Source organism: Trichechus manatus, unplaced genomic scaffold, assembly GCF_000243295.1.
Source record: "Trichechus manatus latirostris isolate Lorelei unplaced genomic scaffold, TriManLat1.0 scaffold00101, whole genome shotgun sequence".
Classification (NCBI taxonomy): domain Eukaryota; kingdom Metazoa; phylum Chordata; class Mammalia; order Sirenia; family Trichechidae; genus Trichechus; species Trichechus manatus.
The window spans coordinates 7,008,473-7,030,577 of record NW_004444037.1 but is presented as its reverse complement, the minus strand read 5'-3'; the positions used below and the strand labels follow the sequence as shown (position 1 = coordinate 7,030,577).

At 42.9% G+C, this 22,105-nt stretch overlaps 1 protein-coding gene across 2 annotated transcripts in view; it reads right to left on the bottom strand.

Annotated features, from left to right (window-relative positions):
• Positions 1 to 22,105, bottom strand: part of LNX1 (ligand of numb-protein X 1) — a 159,475-nt gene that overhangs the window by 38,540 nt on the left and 98,830 nt on the right. For both annotated transcript variants that reach the window (XM_004382898.2, XM_004382899.2), the window contains 4 exons: positions 15,413 to 15,654; positions 13,731 to 13,883; positions 7,285 to 7,487; positions 4,341 to 4,712 (listed from right to left, as the gene is read on the bottom strand). In XM_004382898.2, the coding sequence (XP_004382955.1) occupies positions 4,341 to 4,712; positions 7,285 to 7,487; positions 13,731 to 13,883; positions 15,413 to 15,654 (970 nt within the window). The remainder of the gene's footprint in view (positions 1 to 4,340; positions 4,713 to 7,284; positions 7,488 to 13,730; positions 13,884 to 15,412; positions 15,655 to 22,105) is intronic.

Genomic DNA, 22,105 nt, shown 5'->3' with positions numbered 1-22,105 from the left:
GGGGTCTGGCAAACCCAGGCTGCTGCTGAGTAAGCTGGGTTAGGGCCCAACATGTATAAAGTTGGTCAAATTTAAAACAGTTGTGGCTTCTCTGTAATAACTCTTCCCTGAAACAACGTAGAAAAAAGCAGAATGTGTGGTACTGTGGGAGAAAACATGACCAAAAGGACATGTTGTCTGGAAATTTCTTGGTAAAGAAAATGTGATTCATGGAGTATACACATCAAGGCAACGCAGCCAAGGATTGGTTGGAAATTTGAGTCCCAACTTTGAAGGGTATTTAGTTTAATCCCCCCCAGCCTGGTGTGTGTTACAAGTATCACATAAATAAAATCCACTCTTGAGAAATGCAAGAGCTTGCTTAGCTGCATTTTTCCAGCATTTTATTTCTTCCTTTTTCAACTAGCTTTGCCCTAGGGTTTTTTTTCTTTTTCTTTTTTTTTTTTTTTAGGTTTTTCCTGCTTATAAAGCACATTGGCTTTGTTTAGTAAGCAAAAGAATCTTTTAGGAAATCCCACTGTTAGGCAAGATTTTATTTCATAAATTAACCTTCTCAGGGAAAAAAATTGTTTTGCTCTTCTGTTATTAATCTACAAAGAGAAAATGCCACATGTAATCAAGATTTAACCAACTGACAAGAGTAGGAGAGTGTTTTTCTTTGGCCCGCTGTGAAGATAGTTGGCACAGATGATCTCTAGAATGCGAGTTGCGATGACTGGCCTGCAGAGGGAGTTGAAAAGTGTAGCACACACACACAAATACTAACGAGCACCTAAAATCTAGTTTTTGAAAGAGAAGAAATCTGCTAAATGTACAATTTCTTCATGAAAAAAAAGGACTTCATTTTCCATGTGTTAATGTTTTCATAAAAACACCAGTGACTGTCGAGTCGATTCCCACTCATGGCGGCCCCTGGTTTTTCAGAAAGAGATTGCCAGGCCTGTCTTCTGAGCACTCTGCATGGACTTGAACCTCCAGCCTTCCGGTTAGCAGCTGGGTGTATTAACCCAAGCTGTTTGTACCACACAGGGACTCCAGTGTTTTCATAAACATGATCTATTTTCTGTTCTCACCCATTGGCACATTTAGACTAGAAACACCTGCTTAAGGCTGACTTGATTATATTCAAATCAGAGAAAGGGGTACAGTGCAAGCTCTGTGAGGCCAGGGACTGTGTCAGTCTTATTCACGACTGTACTGCACATCTGTTGGCATAAAAGGTGTTCAGCTTATAATTATTGAAAAAATTGAAGGGGACAAAAAGTAGAGATAATATCTTGGGGACAAATAGGATGAAAAAATAGATGTGATGCTTGTTCTTTGGTAAATGGTTTAACTACAAATCCTTAAGAGATGGAATTAATGTGTGAAATATATTTTCTATGTATATCTTATAAATATTTACATTTAAAAAATTTGACTCCATTTATTCATTCAACAAATATTTATGGAGTGCCCACTATTGCCAGCTATTGCTCTTAGTGCTCAGGATATAATACTGTCCTGCATTGTACTAGACTAGACTGCCAGCTAATAATTACAGTTAGTAGGTAGGACAAAAAAGCAGATTAGAGAATATAGTGTGTGTGTGTTGGGGTGGTGGTGGTGCTGTTTTAGGTAGAGTAGTCAGTGAAGGCATTTCCAAGGAGGTGACATTTGACGAGAAACCTGAATGAAATGTGGGAATGAGTAGCGCGGACATTTGGGAGAAGATTCTTCCAGGCAGAGGGACAGCAAAAATGTTGGTCCTGTTGTGGAAGTGTGCTTGAAGTATCTGAGTACTTGAACAGCAAGAAGGCAATGTGACTGAGCTGGTTAAGCGAGGAAGAGAATACTAGAAATTCTCCTCTTTGCTTAAGAAATGCAGATGGAGAGACACAACCAAAGGCCAGATTATGAACAGTTCTGCTGGCCATAGTAAGGATTTGGAATTTTAATCTGTGTCTTGGGAAACATCAGAGGGCTAAGTGCAAGAGCGTGACCTTGTAAAGTGGTCACTCTAACTGCTGTGTGAACAACAGAAGGTAAAGGATGGAGTGGAAGCAAAGAAGCCAGTGGCCCTTGCAGTACCCCAGACCAAAGATGATGGTGGTCTGGTTGATGGACTCCATGGAAGTCGTGAGAAATGGATGGGGGTGGAGAGTGCTGAAGAGAGTAAAGACTCTTTTTGGCACAAGTAACTGGGTAAAATTTGGTGCCATTTCTAGAGACTGGGAAAGACTGAGGGAAGAGCAGGCTTGTCAAGGGGTGGAGTGGGGAGAAGCCAAATGTTCATTTTGGACATTAAGTCTAAGAAGTCTTTTAGACACCCACGTAAAGATACCAAGTAGGTTATATAAGTGTGGTGTTCAGAAAAATTGAGGCTGGGCATACGAATTTGGGAACGGATGACATAAACTCCAAAAGGGAAATGCCTCTGGTAACTCTGGTTTTATTCTCCACCTGCTCCACAGGTGTCCCTCAGAATCGGGACACCACCAAGAGCCACAACTCAAGAGTCAAAGCACCACATGTGTTTTCTGCCTTGATGAACCAAGTCTCCTTGCACCCTGGGCCTCAGTCTGCCCACTCCTAAAGTGACAATAATACTATCCACCACTTGGTTTTCCTCTAAGGAGAGATAAGATACTACACACAAGAAGGAGAAAAGAGTTGCTTACACCTGAAAGAACTCCATGATTGGAACCTAAGGGTAGGAAGACTTATTTGTTCATGGATGATCAGGTCCTTGAGGGCAGGCTCTGTCTTCTGCTTGTTATATTCTATAGAACCTGGAACAGGGCTCAGTCAATTAATACTGCTGAACATCTATTCTTTTTTTAAAAAAAGCATGTATTCTTTACTGTTATAAAAATATAGATAACATTGCCAACTCAACATTTTTCACATGTACAGTTCTCACTGTCTACTTTCAAAGTAATAATACTTCAGTCACTAAATGGAAGCTGACATTGTGAGCCTGGATGACTGTGACTGCTTCTAAAGGTCTCTAATATTGACTCTCTCCTAACAGCTCTCCACTGCCTGCAGACAGATCTTCTAGAAGATCATGTCAGTTCCTTTCCCAAACCCTTCCAATGACACCTCGTGGCCTTGGGGTTAAAGTCTGAACTCCTTATCACAGCTCACAATACTCTGCATAGCCTGGTCCTTGCCACCACTCCTGCGTTATCTCTAACTACTTTTTTACATTCACCCCATGCACTAAGTATTAACCACTCCCCTAACAGACCTTTGTGCCTTTGTGTTCTATCTCTTTAGAATGACTTTCCCTGCCTTGTTCACCTAGAGAACTTCTACTGATTCCTCAAAGCCCCAGTTAAAGTTCTTCCTCCTCTGTGAAGCATTCCTAGCAAAAATATCTCCTTCTTCTGCACCAGCACTGTACTAAAAATACTCCGTTATAGTGTTATAACACCATATGGCAGTTATTTAGAAACAAGACCATGTCTCCGTTTAGACTGTGGGCTTTTTTGGGAGAACAAACGAAGTGGTTGTCATCTCTCTGTTCTCTGTACCTAATCCAGGGTCAGGCACACAGCAGAAACTTAATATGTGTCTTCTAAATGAAGTGAATAAATGAGTTAGAATCCAGGACCCCAGAACAAAGTCCTTCTCTCTAAGAATAAAGCTGGAAGCTCCATAAACATTAAAAAATGTCATGGTGACCCAGTTGAAGTCATTAAGATGTATTCTGGGCCTTGGTGATACCACACTGGTCAGGAAAGAGATTAGTTTGAACCAATGTCAGGCTGTTGTGTCTAAATGATCAATACTTTATACGCCTCTTTTATTAGTAGGCTTCCTCTTAGGTTCATACTAGAGTTTCCTTGGATTTTTCAAGGGGCCTGGACTTAGCTATGGAGACCAGGGTCTTAGCCTTAGCCAATCCTGTCTATAGGATCCCTGTAGGGAGCACAGCACAGTTTCCTATGGGAGTTAGGACTATCAAGTGTCTTGGCTATGACCAGAATGTATCTTCATGATCCCTGTGTCTGCATCCACATACTAGGTAGAGGGATTATACAACTCTGCTGACCTCGAGTGATCTTAACCTTGTGAGGTTGCAGTAGATAACCCAACGCATTTACCTGCAGTCAGGTCAGATGGCTGACAATACCTAGAGAATGTTCATGACCATGAGACATATCATTTGCTTGAGTAATATTCTTACCTGGGCAGAAGCTTTGAAAATGCTGCCCATTCCATCTTGACTCTTTGAAAGGGAGGCACGGTGTATTAAATGTGTGAGAGTAACAGGGTAGGAACATCAGGGTGGTGAGCATTTCAGCTCATGCTGGGAGTTTCTAACTGGGACCTTGGAATGATCTGTGACCCACCTGAATCAGATGAGCCGCGCTTTCTGGGCTGCCATATCGAAGGTCGTGTCCATTGATGGCTAACAAACGATCATTCTCCTCCAGCTGGCCGTGTCGGTCCGCCATGCCACCGTCCAGCACGTTGAAAATGAACACCCCAGGCTCATCTACCTTGCGCACCAGCTTTATTCCCAGCTGCTCCTCAGGGCTGCTTTTGTTGAGAATTACATGGAAACTGTCATCCCGGAAGCCATAGGAGTCTAGTGCCAGTCCATTGTTCCTGCTTCGGAATTTTTGCTCCCGAAGCACCGTGAGCCGTAGCACCTGGCAGGGCTGCCGCAGGAGGCACAAGGCATAGTTGTGAGGTACGTTGCTGATGTCCATCCCGTTGACCTGGGGGACAGTGGACCTTAGCATTTGGAGCAACTGTACAGTCAGCACCATCTGCCCCAACTCTTCTGGAAAGGCGCAGGCCCAAAGGAGAACCCCAGACCCTTCTTTTCAAGACTGCTCTGTTCTGTCACTTTATCCTGTATCCAAAATTCCCCACCTGCCAACATTACTTCTAACTCTTTTTCTCTGAGTGTGACCTCTACCACTTTTTCAGGCCTCTCGAGCAGAAATTATCTTTCCTCAACCTTGTTCTTACACAGGCCCACAAAATTATCTACAGAATAATTTTGTAGATAATTACAAAATTGTCTATCCTTCATTTCTGTTGCCTGCCAAACTTACTTTTTAGCTGAGGAAAAAAAAAAAGAAAAGTTTTAAAAAAAAAGAAGAAATTTTCACATTCAGCTCAGTCAAATAATCACATTAAACTGTTGCTCAAACAAAACTGAACTGCATTTTCTTTCCAGAAACCTCCAACCAATTTTTTCTCCCTAGCTCATCCATAATGGAACTTTCAATCACCACCACTGAGTAAGTATGTGTGTAAGAGTGTGTGTGTGTATGAGGTGTGTACATGACAGTGTACATGTATGTGTGTATATGGTGTATGTATGAGTGTATGTGAGAGTGTGTATGTATATGGTATATGTGGGTACGTGAGAGCATGTATGTGTGTATGTGAGAGTATGTATGTATGTGTGTATGTGCATATGTGAGAGTGTGTATGTATATGGTATATGTGGGTACGTGAGAGCATGTATGTGTGTATGTGAGAGTATGTATGTATGTGTGTATGTGCATATGTGAGAGTGTATGTATATGGTATATATGTACGTGACAGCATGTATGTGTGTATATGAGAGTGTGTATGTATGTGTGTGTAGGGTCTCAAGGTGATCGTCTACAAGGTCTTTTGCCCATATTCTCAACAAGAGAAGTCCCTGAACAGTTCCAAGAAAACTGGCATGAATGGAAGTTTTCGGCCTTTACTGAAGGGCTGGATCCCTTTATAACGCTGTTTAAATATTCTTCAGCTGGGCCCCTCTCATTTGTGCCTCGATAACGACCTGCAGAGCTGCGGCCGCATGGCCTTTCTGGTTTTAATTACTCCAGCTAAGCAGGCCCTGCCGGAGGCTGCAGCCCCAACGTTAGTTACCACTCTGGAAGAAAACAGTTTCACAGCAGCTTTGCACATGGTGTGCTTGAGGAGAGAGGCCCCAGGGAGGAGAAACAACCTTCTTGAATTGCTATAGTTTGGTAAGATTTCATGCACTTGCAGCCAGTTGTTAGAGGAGTCTTGGAAAGAGGTGATTATTGGGTGTAGAATCACCAGTTTTCTGCTGCTTTTCCAGGGAAGGGAGGAGGCTTCCCTGTGCAAAGGCAAGGCCCACCCCTTTCGTCCAAGCACAGGTGAGCAGAGCACCTTGGCATCACACTCCGGCCAGGAGAAGCTCAGACTTGCCTGCTAGAGTCCCTGCAGCTCTTGTTCCTCCAAGCACCATTTGAAGGCCACAAGAATCAGAATGTTTTATCTTGCAACCCTCCCAGGCAGCACAGCTTCCACTAGAGCTGGAAGGAAGCCATGCAGAGTGTCACCGACAGCAGGCTGCCTGCCACCTGAGGTTGACGTGCCCTGCCTTGTACTCCATCTTGAAGACCAGTGGGAATTTCAGTGTTTCAGCAATTACCACCTTAAATTCTTTTCTCCTCTTATTCCAATCAGTTTGCCAAAGAAACATCTCATGGGGAGACAGGAGCTGGCCCCTCAGCAAGCTAGAAGGGATTGGATGAGACTATTGTCTGAGTATCAGATAGGAAATATATGACTGGGGAGGGAGTTCTTGTCACTTTTGGCACACGTTTTACTTCTGCCTGATAAACAACTCCTCTTTTATCCTCTCTCTTCTTCTGAAAATTCCTCCTTAAAGTCCTTCCCATCAACCAAACCTCGGAAGACAGTAATGTCCAAGGCATTCTATTCCACCACCTGTATCCCCTGGAATGTCTGTGGGTTGGCAGGAATAACTTAGGGATTACTTTTTTTATCCAGGGCCACTAAGTTCCAGGAAATTTACTTTAGAGGGTGTGTGAATGTGAGTGATTAGATAAAATACAAAATGTTCCATTAATCCACTTAAACAATTATTTTAGTAATGTAACAAAAAAGGAAATATATGTTCCAGTTTTATATTATTTCATATTATTGCTGCTTAAAGGGGGAGAAAGGGTGGAAAGAAGGAAAGAAAGAAGAGGAGGAGAAAGAAGAGAAGAAAGGAGATAGAGAAAGGGAAGGGGGAGGAGGATAGGAGGAGCTGCCGGGGGAGGAGGAAAAGACAGAGAAAAAATAATGCAGAGACAGAGGAAAATATTTATATATGGGGGAGAGTAAAAGAGCAAGAAAGAGACAAAGACTTAGGTCAATTAAATTATAAATTTCACATGAAGAGTCAAATTAACATGAAAAGTGACTGCTCCACATTTATTTAGTGTTTTCCCTCATTCATTCATTCACACAATCATTTGCTCTGAATTATTAAGCCCCTTATCACGGCTCCACAGTGTCGGTCTCTACCTTTAGAATGATGTCTCCTGGCAGTAATCGGCCATCTCTGGCAATCACCCCATCTCGATAAATGTGTTGGATAATAATATGGACCAGTGGGGTTTCGCTGCCTCCCACAAGCCTAATGGAGAGGTTTTCACTGGGATCCACTCGATTGATCTTGATGCTGGTAATTTCACCATCTGGAATCAGGTGGTACGACCTTGGAAAGCCTGAAATGGACAAGGACAGTATGTATTTAAGACATCCACTCAATGCACATTTCCAGCCATTTCTTTTTGCCAAGCTTTAGTTTCAGCCAAACTAAACTCTCATCCTCGGTTTCTACTTCCCGGCCTCTGTGCCAGCATACGTTTCTCTGCTTGGAATGTTTTTCATCCTAGGCTTAAACCCAATTTTTCCTTCAAGGCCTGCATGAAATGATCCCTTCCAATTAAACTCTACCCTGATCCCTCTCTTCCCTGCTTCCTCCAAACACCCTACTTCCCATGAAGCTTGCCCTCTTTTTCTCACGACACTCAACCTTCTATTATCATCATTTGTGTCAGTTTCTTATAGATCCCTTTGGACTCTAAAATCCTTGAGGGCATATTTTCCGGCTCTTCCGCGGTTCTGTGCACAGAACTCTGCACAGTAACCTCTGGCTGATGTTTACTGAGGGAACGGGACTGAGTGAGTGGATGAATGACCTGTTGTTATGGGATGGGCTGTAATTTTATCACTTGTCTATTGAGGAACAAAACAGAACAAAACTGCTCTTCTGTCCCTCAGATCATTTGGAGATTTCTTCCCTGAAGACCTTACTTTTCAGGCTTGGGGAATCATTAGTCCACTCAGACACTTGTGTTAATGAAGGGAAAGTTCATAATCAAGAAAAGAAGCACCAGCCAAGGCCTCATTGGTGGCTTAGAGAGATCTCTCCATGATCTCCCCGAATCACTGAATACAGAGCAAAATGGAGAGTAAGAGATCATCTAACCAGTTGCCGTCAAGTCGATTCCAACTCATGGGGACCCCATGTGTGTCAGAGTAGAACTGTGCTCCGTAGTGTTTTCAGTGGCTGGGTTTTTGGAAGCAGATCACTGAGCCTTTCTCCTGAGGCACCTTTGGGTGGACATAAACCCCCAATCTTTGGGTTAGCCACTGAGTGTGTTTGCACTACCTAGGGACTCCAAGAGACCACCTATGCTAGTGTTTATCAATCTGAGAAATCCTTTTCCCAATGAATGCATTCACATCCCCCTACCCTTGTGACCACACACAGATATTCTAGTTCTAGTGCAGCTTAAACACAGTGTGAAAGCCAGTGACAGTCAAACCATCATTTGACAAGGGAAAACAGTTAAGTCAGAGAAGGGAAGTGAAGTGATTGGCTGGAGGTCACAAAGTTAGGCGGACCTCAGAACCAAGTCAGAACATAGGGGTCCTGATGCCCAGCCCTCTCATTGCCTCCATCATTGTCTCCCTGGAGCTGGGTGTTCACAGCCAGGCAAGAGTTCCATAGGGAACTTGCTCTGTAGACACATCTGCCAGCAGCACTCAACCGCCATTGTTTGTCCACTTCAGTTTGAGTAGAAGTGTTCAGAAGGGACACCAGCAAGTGTTGGGATGAAGCCACACCTAGCTTAGGAAAGAAGAGGCTCTTCTGAGTTGCTTGAGGCTTGTGTTTAGATGTGGAGGGTGGAGCTGCCTCTGTAACTGCTGACAGCTGCCTTTGCCCTAAGATTCTACTGTAATTAAGTCATCTGGAAAGATCAAAATGCAGGCCTGGTTCTGTATAATCCACTGTGACTATTTTGAAAACCCACGACCTTAGTCCATTTTCCGCAATGATCTAACGAGTACTCAACTCTCTAGGAACAATACAGAAAGAGTTAAAATTATTTCTAATTATTTAGAACATGGTAAACAAAGTAATTTAGTGGCCAGAGGAAGCCTGAGACATTGTAAATGTGGTTCTTTAGCTTCCCTTCGGATTTAATTCAATGTAAGCTATTGACTTTGCTATGAGGCTGTGGGCAGCTGTCTTAATCTGTCAGTTCCTGGTGCTAACAGTACTTGGGTGATTTGAGTTCAATTAATGTTTAAACTACTTTGATTACATTAAGTAGGCAATACCACAAGTATTTGTTGGAATGTGTCTGGTGCAAGGGAACGGGAATTTTTAAAAAAAATCACTTTGAGCAAAGAAAGACTTGGAAATAATCATCAAAACTGCTGGTTTTCCCTCTCTCTTCCTCCTCCCCTTCTAACCTCCCTCCTAAACCCATACTCCGATCTCCCAGCTCTAAAGCACCAGAGGATGTTGAGTTGATAACGCAAAAGGACATACCCAGTTCACATTGTAAATGGTGATAGTTAGAGCCACACCAATGAGACCCTAGTGACCTTGAAGAGTTAAAATAATTTTTAAACTGCCAAACTTGTGTTGGTCTGAGAAGAAAAGAATTTGTTCAATCTTGTGTTCTCCCTCAAATACTAAAGGATGTAATTATTATTTATTAAAAGTTTGTTATATACTAGGCACTGAGCTAAACAATTTGCAGAGCTTTTGGTTTGTTTGTTTAATCCTCATAACAACACTATGAAATATATTATCATTATCCCTTTTTTTTAAAGGAAGAAATGCTGAAGCTCAGAGAGATTAAGAAACACAGCTAAGGTCACACAGCTGATAAATAGTGGAGCTAGGCTCTTTACTGATATAAAAAGGATGGCTAAGCCATGCCAAGAGAGTTCACAGGACTACCCATGGGTTGCTGAAGCAATGAGATCCTTACCATTTTTGGAAACCTTGTTGCCTCACAAATCCTGTTAACACCTCATCCCATTCTAGAGTAATAACTTTTTGGCCTGTCTGAAGGAATTCATTCTCTCCCCATCTAACCCCTGCATACCTAACTTGGCTGCCATCTTTATCTCTTTGAAACATGGCTCCTGTCCTTCAGCAACTCTACTAGAAGCTTTCAGGTTTGTTCACTACCCTCAAATCAAGTCCACACTCCTAAATGGCATCTAGGATCCTCTCTCCTCTGGCCTTAACCTGATTCCCATTACTTCCCAACACATACTCAACATCCTAATGTCAATCTGTCAACATGGATTACACTGCCCCACTCGGAAGTAGTATTCCTCTCTCTACAGCTGTTGTTGTTGTTTATGTATACTATACTACCTATGATATTTTATTTTCTTTCTGTTTTTAGTGAACCCTGTGATGGTTAATTTTATGTATCAACTTGGCTACGCTATGGTACCCAAATGTTCTGTCAAATATCAGTCTAAATGTTGCTGTGAAAGTACTTTGTAGATATGATTAACATTTACAATCAGTTGACTTTAAGCAAAAGAGATTACTCTTGATAATGTGGGTGGGCCTCATCTAATCAGACGAAGGGCTTCAGAGCAAAAACTGAGGTTTCCAGACAGAAGGAGTTCTACCTCAAGACTGTAACTTAGGTCTCCTGCAGGAGTTTCTAGCCTGCTGCCTAACTTATAGATTTTGGACTTGTCAGCCACACAATCACATGAGCTGATTCAAATAAGTCTTTCTCTCTATTTCTTTCTCTCTATATATATACAGTAAAACCTGGGAAAGCCAGAGCATGTGTAAGATGGAAACCAGTCAGAGAAGGGAAACTCAGACATTTTCCACTAAAACGAGAGATAGAAAAGTGGTAAGACCGCACCCTGTCAAAGGTGGAAAACTTGCGAGACCTGGATAAACAAGGCAAGTCCCATCAAATTTAGCTCTCACAGGTTTCACTGTATATACATACATATGTATGTATGTATGTATATATGTATGTATGTATGTATATGTGGTTCTGTTTCTCTGGAGAACTGTAACTAAGCAAACCCCTTGAAGCCAGGAAGTGGATTTTATAATCCTTACATAAAATTATAGTGCCTACACCAGTGCCTTACACATAGTAATGTTTAAAAAATGATTCTGCAATAAACATGCAAATAAATCTTATTTGGGCAGTACAAAAGTTTATAGGGAGAGCACTTAATAAGAGAGGGACACTGGCAGAAAGGAAGCTATAATCCTTTCCTTTAGTCATTGCACAAACATTTAGTGAACATTATTGTGTGCCTGATACTGTACTAGACCTTGAGAATACAAAGACTCAAAAAAAGAATCCCCACCCTGACAGGTAAAGTTACAATGAAATGCAATCATTGCTATGACAGTGACATACGATGCAAAGAAATAGGAAGTCAGGGAGGGCTTCCAGGAGGAGGTAAAGCCAAAGCTGAGCCTGAAAGGATGGATTTGAATGTCAGCTGAGGGGACAGTAGGAATGTAGGTTGGACAACAGTGAGGGGAAAGAGAGAAAGAGACACAGTATTTAAAAAACCAGTTGCTGTTGAGTTGATTCTGACTCATGGCAACTCCAGGTATGTATGTCACAGTAGAAGTGTGCTCCATAGAGTCTTCAGTGACTGATTTTTCAGAAGTAGATTACCAGGCCTTCCTTCTGAATTGCCTTTGGGTGGACTCAAACCTCCAACATTAGCAGGTAAGTCTGTTAACTGTTTGCACCACCCAGGGACTCTGACGCAGTATTTACAGGGACTGTGATTAATTTGGTGTAGTTAGAACATGCAGCATGTGTATGCATGTGTATGTGTGTGTGTGTGTATACACAGGGTGAGAGGTGATGAATGAGTAAGCCAGAAGTGGTCTTATATGACCACCCACAAGCTCACAGAAGGCATGATAAATGCAGACAAATACAGAGGGCTTGGGCTCTACCCTCCAGCCCCCAGGAGCACAGAGCTGTGTGACCTGTGGTCAAGAGTGTGGACTCTGGAGCCAGATGGCCTGAGTAAAATCCTAGTTCTACCATTTTCTAGCTAGGTGATTTGAGGCCTGTTTCCTCATCTATAAAGTGGAAATGATGATAACTATCCCTTAGCATTGTGGTGTGACATTCAAATGACTTAGAAATTTCTAAGTACGTACGTATGTACGTATGCATGTATATACATGTAGTTCTGTTTCTCTGGAGAACTCGGACTAAAGCAAACCTCTTGAGGCCAGGAACTGGATTTTATAATCTTTACATAAAATTACAGTGTCTATGCCAGTGCCTTACACACAGTAAGCTCTTCCTGGCACACAGGAAGAGCTCCATTTTTATTAGCCATTTTTATTACTGCTCTTCAAGTATAAAATGAAAAGAAAGAAGTGAAACAGTATTTCCTCAGCTCCATTTACACTGGGGAAAACACATAGACTCTAAGATCCAACGAAGTGCCCTGCATGGATTCTAGAGCCAGGTTACCTGGATTCAAACTTTAGTAAGGTAATTTGGAGCTAGCTAAGTAAACCCTCTGTGCCTCAGTTTCCTCATTTGTAAAATGAGGATAATAATAGGAGCCACTTCATAGGGTTGTTGTGTGGATGAAATGAGTTAGTACAGGTAATACACTTAGAACCACACCTTGTACATAGTCATAACAGTAAATACTTATCTAGAATTTATAATATAGCAGGTAACATTCTAAGTGCTTTTAACTTTGACTATAATTATTATTCCTTATATGCCTTAAGCTAGAGCTGCTAACCAAAAGGTCAGTAGTTCGAATCTACTAGCCACTCCTTGGAAAACATTATGGAGCAGTTCTACTCTGTCCTGCAGGGTCGCTATGAGTTGGAATCGACTCGACAGCAACAGGTTTGGTTTTTTTCTGGTTTCTTTTTTTTTTTTTTGGGAAGACAGGTGTCATAGAAAATGTCATATACTGAATTGTGTCCCTGCATAATGTGTCAACTTGGATAGGACATTATTCCCAGTAGTGTGTGGTTATCTCCATTTTATGATCTGATGTAATTGTCCTATGTACTATAAATCCTAATCTCTGCCTGTGGTTAATGATGTAAGATTAGCCATGTTAAAGAGGATTAGGGTGGCATGCAACACCCTTACTCAGGTCACAGCCCTGATCAGACGTAAGTGGAGTTTCCCTGGGGTACGGCCTCCATCACCTTTTATCTTACAGGAGATAAAAAGAGAGAGAAGGAGCAGAGAGAGGGGACCCTCAGTACCACCAAGAAAGAACAGCCCAGAGTGGAACATATCCTTTGGACCTGTGGTCCCCGGGCTGAGAACCTCCTAGACCCAGGGAAAGATTGATGCCAATACACATGGAGATTTCCAAGGAAAGCCGGGCCCACAGATGATGAAAGGAGACAAGAACCTTCCCCAAGAGCCAACACAGAGAGAATGTCTTCCCCTGGAGCTGGCACCCTGAATTTAGACTTCTAGCCTCCTAAACTGTAAGAGAATAAATTTCTGTCTGTTAAAGCCATCCACTTATGGTATTTCTGTTATAGCAGCACTAGATAACCAATACAGAAGATAAAGTGGTGGTCAGGTTGTCATCACCACTGAAGTCACTCTGGAAGCCCGGCCACGTCCAGTCTTGCAGGTGAGCTCACGTACCTTCAGGGGCAGTGGTGTTTTCAGAATTTTCCCTTCCCTGGTCTGCTTGGTTGGCAACTGCACTTCCACTCTTTGTCCTCCGAAGGATACTGAAAGCTCTATTTATTTTCTTAAAAGATCTGCTTCTGAAAGTAGATCGCTCAAAGGGCCGTGCTGGGGAAAAGAGAGAAGAGAGCAATGGCAGCTGTGCGTTAACAGAAATCCTCTTGTATGTGCACGTTTCATAAGATATAAATAAAAAAAAAAATTGCCGTCAAGTCAATTCCAACTTACAGTGACCCCCATGAGTTTCAGAGTAGAAATGCGTTCCATAATGTTTTCATGGATGTGATCTTTCAGAAGCAGATCACCAGGCCTTTTTTCTGTGGTGCCACCAGGTACATTAGTGTGGTGTGATGGATCACTTTAGTGTGGCCTTTCTAGCCATGGTCTTATAATTCCCACCCAAGTGATCAGGCAGGACTGCGGGACTGTGAGATTGTAGCCCATCAAGGGGATTGGTCAGTTTTGCCATCCTGCTGGGCTTGAAATGAGCCATCCCAGGGATGGTAAAGAGAAGATACAACTACTACCATGGAAGAACAGCCAGGAGCCGGCACATCCTTTGGACCCAGGATCCCGGTGCAAGGAGGCTCCTGGGACCAGGAGACAGACAGAGAATGAGCTGTAACCCTGGAAACAGTGAGAAGAGGTAGGAGGAGAGACCCAGCAGGAGAGACTCAGCAGGAGAGACCCGGCAACAGACACCTGGCAGTAGGAGATGGCACGGTAGGCTTCCCGGCCCACGGAGAGAGAAAGCTGAGTGCCTTCAGGCAGAGGCTTAGGGTCAAGGAAAGGTGTGCCTGTGAGTACGGCTGAGAAGCTGTCCTGATGGAAGAACTGTATCCTTGAGTGTTCCTAAGCCTGAATTGTAACTTTTACTTCCCTGATAAACCCCATAATCATGAGTATGGTCTGTGAGTTCTGAGTGGCCATTGCAATGAATTATCGAACCCAACAGAGAAATAGAGAGTGCCGTGGGAAGGATGGTTGGTGTCAGAAATGGTAAAGATGGTGGAGAGAGAAGGCATGTCTGACCTCTGCCTTAGAGGAATCAACCTTGGGCTGTTGATCTTTATTCTTTCCCCCTGTGAAGTTAGAAGTCAGATATTGCCCTCAGGCTGTTTTTGCAGTTGGAACCACCAACCTTTTGGTTAGCAGCCCAGTACTTAATTGTTTGTACCACCCAGGGACTCTAAGATATATACACGATACAATAAAACATTAACAGTGGTTATCTCTAGGGAGCAGGACTACAGAATTTGCTTACCTGCATTTTCTAAGTTTTCTACAATGAAATATGTATAACTTGTTTAAAAATCTGCTTTTTTTTTTCCCCTGGGCTGGACTGAATATAACAGCATTTTTCATGAGCTGCATGGATAGGAAGGAACTAACACTGCAAGAATGAGGAATCATTAGGTCTAGCTTCAACCCCTTTCACCAAGTCCGATTGTACACAATTTTAATAATCTGAGGTACTCGTGGTTTTATTTCACTTTGGAGGATTGGACATTGGGTTGCTGCCAAGGCTAACAGAACTATTTTCCCTTAAACATTTCTTGAACTTTCCAGTGAATATTCCACAGAGGGCAATCCCAAGGCAAGGAGCCCATTCCCGGACAACCACCCATTTGACTCACTCCTAGTTCGGTTGCTCCGGCCAGGGTCCAGTGGGCTGTTTGCTGGCTGGCCATCCTCCGCCGTGAACACATAGGCAGGGTTGTCTATGCCTGGCTGGTCTGTCGTTGAAGAGATGGTGGCAGCTGCGGAAACTTCTGGGGAGAGTTCCGTTGCTGTGAGGCTCGCACAGCCATCTGGACCACCATCTTGTGAGCGCCTCTTCCTGTCTTTGGTCAGGCCATAGTGAGAGGCACCTTTACAGCTGAAACAAAATGAGCAGGGAGGTTAGAAAAGGCTTCAGTTTTGCTGCCATTATTTAGTCAGGGCCACACTTCAAATACATGTTTGCTATTGTTGTTGTTGTTAGGTACTGTTGCGTCCATTTTTGACTCCTAACGACCCCATGTGACAGAGTAGAACTGCCCGACAGGGTTTCCTTGCCGTGACAGAAGAGTTTTAATTCTCTTGGAATCCATATTTTTAGCTTTCATGGAAGTTGGGGTAACCCACATAGGCCCTTAGGTGTCCTTTTGAGCCTTGAAAAAACTGGTTCCCTGGAGTCACCTTCAGGTCAAACAGTAGCTCAGCAAGCAGCTCAGCAGAGACGTTTGCCTTTAGGCACTGGGTTTTTTTTTAAGAAAATTGTCTGTGTGCAGCCAGCTTTGAGAAGCAGGAACTCAAGGGTCTGACTAGAGGCTGTTTTAGGATGTATGTCGTGTCCTCCGTGGTACAGTGGTTAAGAGCTACAGCTGCTAACCAAAAGGTCGGCAGTTCTAATCCGCCAGGTGCTCCTTGGAAACCCCATGGGGCAGTTCTACTCTGTCCTGTAGGGTCACTATGAGTCGCAATCGACTTGACAGCAATGGGTTTTGTTTTGTTTTCGGTCATGTCCTTGGTGACTGTAACCTGCCCTGTGCTCTTTTGGAGAATTCAGTTAGTTTTGGGAGATAGACTCCAAAGGTCAGACTGGGAGCTATGTTTAGGGTTAAGTCAGGAATTATTTTAATTGTTCTTCAAGACAATGCTGTTTGAAAATCCTTCCTGTCCACAACTTTATCAGTTCTGTTCCTACCCGTTTTTCCATTCAATGCCAGTAAGATTTGGAATAAGAATTTTGGAAGTTCTTTTCACCTTCAAGACATTACTGACACTCTAGTTGAAATGTTACTCTGATCTGCAAATTGTATATTCAATAAACTTAAATCAATTTCTACTATTGGCTTAATATGATCTTTGTTTTAACAGCTGCAATCTTTACGAGAGCAGATCGCCAGGTCTTTTCTCCCTCAGTTAGCAGCCCATCACTTAACCAGGGTTCCATGTTTGCTATACAGATATATCTATCTGGAAGGATAGGCATCGTGCTCTTACCTCTAGGGATGGTAATGAAATAGTTTTGGTGAAGGACTGGGGAATACAAATAGGTGAGAAAGGGCTTTTACTTTTCACTTTGTATAGTTTTCTATTGCAATGCTTCTCACACTATAGTGAAGGAGCAGTTATGCCAGCCTGGTGTGAAACGGTACCTTCGTAAAATCCATTAAAAATGAATTACTATTAAAATGTTATTAAAAAAGAAAACCACATGTTTGCTAGACTTGAAACAACTTGATTTGCTTGTACCTGTATTCCCCTCTCCCTTTTCACATGTAGGTAACTCAATATACACTTGCCAACCAAACGCATTAATGTATGGAGAAAGTGATTTTAAAGGTTGCTTATTTCATGCCATTAAAGCAATCTCTGCACTGGCCCCTAGAATGCAAATTTGTAAAATTTGTAGTGGTGTTTATATGAGCAGGGCTTGAGGCTGGTGACCTTGAACTGTGTAGACCTGATAATTTCTTGCTGGTGCTTATTTTGACCGTGAAAGCCCTGTACCCAACCACACTCTTTGGGGTTAGCTCCCAACTGAAATCCCCCAGAGCACTGAACACGAATACACAGTTGCTATCAGATTCTGTACTTCACTGTTCATGGAAGCAGACTCACCACTGCCACAAAACCACAGGACTTTACTCAGCATCGCTTTTCTCAAGAGACAGGCTTCCTATTCTCTACCACTGGGTTAGTTTAAAGGGGCCTCCCTTCTTCCTCTGAGCGGTCAGGACCAGGGGGATTAGGGACTCCCATGCACTGAAAAATTTCACTCATTGTCATGTCTTCCAATGTTGGGACAGTAAACAAAAATATAACAAGAATATAACTGTCTCTATTAATTCACATTGGAGTCCATGGGTGGTGCAAATGGTTTACATGCTCAGCTGCTAACCTAAAGGCTGGAGGTTGGAGCCCATCCAGTGGCACCTCGGAAGAAAGGCCTGGTGACCTACTTCTGAGAAATCAGCCATTGAAAACTGTATGGAACACGGTTCAACTGTGATACACAGAGGGTCACAATGAGTTGAAATCAACTGAATAGCAACTGATGTTGGTTTTATTCATTCATATCAGTAAAAAACAACAACAACAAAAAACTTGGTGAGAAAAGCAAAGTCACTGGTGCAGCAGAGAGAAGTGGAGAAACAGTAGGTTCGAGGGTCAAGAGACCAATGTTTGAGGTGATCTAAGTTCGTATTTTGCCATGAATGCACCTCTGTGTGCTATTGGGCAAGTCATTTCAGCTCTTAGGCAGGGCTGTGGTGAGGAAATGTGATGATTTAGCTATCTCCTCACACTGTGGTGAGGGAACAGCCACAGGCAGCCACACCAGCTTCCACAGTTGTTGTGAGGGCGGAAATAATTTCTGTGGAGCCCCCTTAAGATGTGGCAATTTGCATATAATGAATGTGCTAATCATAAATCATTCTTGTCAATTCCTTACAGAAAGTCATATATGGTTGAGTTATTTTAAATAACACTTTGATAGCCTATTTGAGCATTCCCTGGGTGGCGCTTTTAAAGGGTTTATGTGCTCTCTCGACTACCAGGTGAAATGTTGGGGGTTTGAACACATCCAGAGTTGCCTTGGAAGACAGGCCTGGTGATCTGCTTCTGAAAGGTCACGGTCTGGCAAAATCTATGGAGCAGTTCTACTCTGCACACACGGGGTCACCATGAATCCGAATGAACTCAGCGGCAACTAACAACAACAAGCCTGTGTGGAGTGATGCTTCATGTTCGTGAAAGTAGACTGAATCCAGGGGCCGTCTACAGTTGATGTGCACACATGATTTGCATTAGTTAAAGAACCACAGAACAGGTAAAATAGAAGGTGCTAGGGCCCTATAGGGTCGCTGTGAGTTGGAATCGACTCAATGATACACAACAACGACAACAAGGTCCTCTTGTCTGGATAAGAATTCTTGCCCTGAAATTTATCTAGCTGTGTCACCTGGGCAATTTTATTAACAATGGCTCAATTTCCTAATCTGTACATATTTCTTGGGTTGCTGCGAGGTTTAACTGACATTAGGCTTAGCAAGGGTTTAGTACCTTGCCAGGTGAATAGTAAATTCTCAATAAATTGTAGCTATTTCTGTAACTCATCGATCCTAAGATGCATTTTTTCACATTTTTACATCTCGGAGATCAGGATGCAGGTGTTATTGATGATGTTGTAGGTGGCAGTCTTGACATGAGGTCCTTGCCTGTGTCTGGTGAACACAGTCATAGGTGTCCAGCTTGTCACGTCCATTGAGTTTGTACTATACTGTAGAGTTGAATTGCCATTTAAATGTCTTAGAAAAGATTACACTGTGATTCGGCATTGAAATAAAAAATTACTGTGCATAGAAAGGGGCCCTGGTGGCACAGTAGTTAAAGAGCTTGCCTGTTAACCAAATGGTTGGCAGTTCAAATCCACCAGCCACTACTTGGAAACGCTATAGGGCAGTTCTACTCTGTCCTGTAGGGTGGCTATGAGTGGGAATCGACTTGACAGCAACGGGTGTATAGAAAATCTCAAAAACAGAGCAGCAGGGTGTCAGTTCAATATTGATGAAGCAAAATTCATTATTAGAAGGAGAACTGCAATTCCATGTTTTCTTGCAAAAGGACAAGCAAATGCTTTATGGGAAGTTTGAAATAAAGACACTTGCAAGGCAATGAAGGAGACCCTGGGTGGCACAAATGATTAAGCACTCAGCTGCTAACTCGGCTGTGGTTCAAATCCATCCAGAGGTGCCTCAGAAGAAAGACCTGGTGAACTACTTCTGAAAGGTCACAGCCACTGAAAACCCTATGGAGCGTAGTTCTACGCTGAAACACATGGGGTTGCCTTGAGTCCGAATCAACTTGAAGGCAACTGTTTTTTTTTTTTTTTTTTTTAAGGCGATGAAAAGTGGTGTTACAATTTGTTATTGAGATTGTTCAAAAAGATCGTCTATTACATGCCAAGCAATGCAACTGAAGGCAGAAGAAGTTGCCAAATTCTCTGAATGGATTTCACAACCACAAGGGGCTGGTGTGACTGATTCCCCGCATCGAAGGAACATCGTTAAAGACATCTGGGGAGAGTTTAACTGGAGGTTGGTTTTTGTTTTGTTTTTTTTTTTAATTTTCCTTTCTTACTGGTGCACAAAACATGATATTTCTTGTAATTTATGACATCTTAGATTTGATAAAATTTGTTTTTAATATTCGTGTAACAGAATTTAACAGATTATATAACCCTACGCCTTCACATTAGAGAAGAACGAGCAGGCTCATCCTGCCACTGCTTTCCCCGCTTCCCTGGAAGAGTTGAAGCTCCCTGCTTGAATGGCGAGGTTTTACTGTACTGATTAGCTACTTTGGCTTAGAATTGTTTCTCTTAAAAATAGCAAAGCGGCTGATATGGGAAACAAAAAATTGGAAGAAACTCTGTGTGATGGAAAAAATAAAAAGTCAGCGTGTGTTTGAGCAGCTCCAAAGTCATAAATATACAAGCGGAACACTTCTAGGCCGGCCAGCAGTATTTGGTTAGCAATGCATGGGAAGGAAGTTCCAAGACTATTTAGTTGTCTGGAAATTGTTCTTTTCTCAGGGCAGTAATGCCCTTGACCATGCGCCAGAGCAGAGAATGAATTTTCCGATTGGACAAACGGCTGGCAAAAGCATGAAGCTGTGGTTTTCTGGGGGACACAGCATATCCCGGTGAAAGAAACTGACATCTTATTCTGCTACACATTGGTGAGGAGGGTTAAGGCATTTAAAAATACCTGAATCCCCAAATTATGCCATTAAGAAATCATTCTGTCTCAAATCCTTGGGGTTCCCAAAACACGGTTTTAGGTAAAGGAAAGGGAAACCCCATAAAATGGGTAAGCAGTCTTCTCTTCGGCCTCATAGTATGACTTTGCAACAGCTAGGGAGGGTGAAGGATCTAGGTTTAGATGTGCAGACTCATAATCCTGTATAAAAAAATTCGGCTTAAGAAACTCATACTTGTGTAATACTGGCTTTCTGAGCCTCTTGGCTTAGCTTGAATCTGAGGCACAGAGTGATGTATGAAGGTAGCTGCTTGTACTTACTAATTGTCCGTTTTGTGGTGACTAATCCTAGGGCCTCTTGATTTACAAGCATAAAAGAGGGGAGTAGAGGGGAAGAGCTGATTAGCATTGGCCAGTACAGGAACATAACAGTGAACCCTGGGTTGTGTTCAAAGCACGCAGGATTTATTCTCCCTTTCAGTTATCCTGAGCACTAAGTACTCTCAGGTGGTGATGGGCGATGGCCATAAACTTGAAGGATGAGTTCAACAAACGTGAGAAACCATTTTTCAAACCAGCCATGCGCTTTGGATGTGTTGTCCATTAAACAAAAAACAAACAAAACAGTTGTCGTCAAGTAGCCCCGACTCATGGCGACCCCATGTGTGTCAGAGTAGAAATGTGCTCCACAGGATTTTTGGAAGCAGATCACCAGGACTTTCTTCTGGTGCACCTCTGGGTGGACTCGAACCTCCACCCTTTTGGTGAACATTGGAACACGTTAACCATTTGCACCATCCAGGGACTCCTTGCCAAACAGAGCAACTCTGAAAATCAGTTTTCTTGCCAATAATGAAGGTGGGGTCCCGAATGCCTATATAGAAGTGAGCAGAGGCAAATCAGTCTTAATGTAAGAATGCTGATGTCAGGTGTGCCATGGAATTTTGGTCTCTTTTTTTAGGGGGGAGTGTAGGATGGGAAAATGAACCCACTCCTTGAAAAAATTCCTAAGTCCGTGAGTTCACTGCTAATGGGAGGTGGAGACTAGAAGCAGGATGGACCTCAGGCATAATGCTCAGAATTCAGCCAACTGGGTAGTTTGGAAACCCTGCTGGCACAGTGGTTAAGTGTTCGGCTGCTAACCAAAAGGTCAGCAGTTCAAATCCATCAGCTGCTCCTTGGAAATCCCACGGGGCAGTTCTTCTCTGTCCTGTAGGGTCACTATGAATCGCAATCGACCCAACGGCAATGGGTTTGGTTTTTTAGTTTGGCGGGCAGTATGAGCTAGTTTGCAGTGGGAGTGCTCCCTCCTGACCATGAACTCATCCACCTATGATAGGAGAAGAAAAGGTGTCCACAAGAAAGTGAGCCACAATACCCTCATTATAACTGTCTGGCTAATGACACAACCTCCCTTTGATCACTCTCATTCCCTCACGTTCTTTCTCTTGGTTCCCTGCTTCGTTAGGTAAACACTGAGTCAGCATCTCAATTTGAATTCATTAACTGCCCAGTCTGATCTTCCTTTAAACCAAGGCTTGTACCCTCATATGCTCGTCACGTGAGGAAATGAGTGAGGCA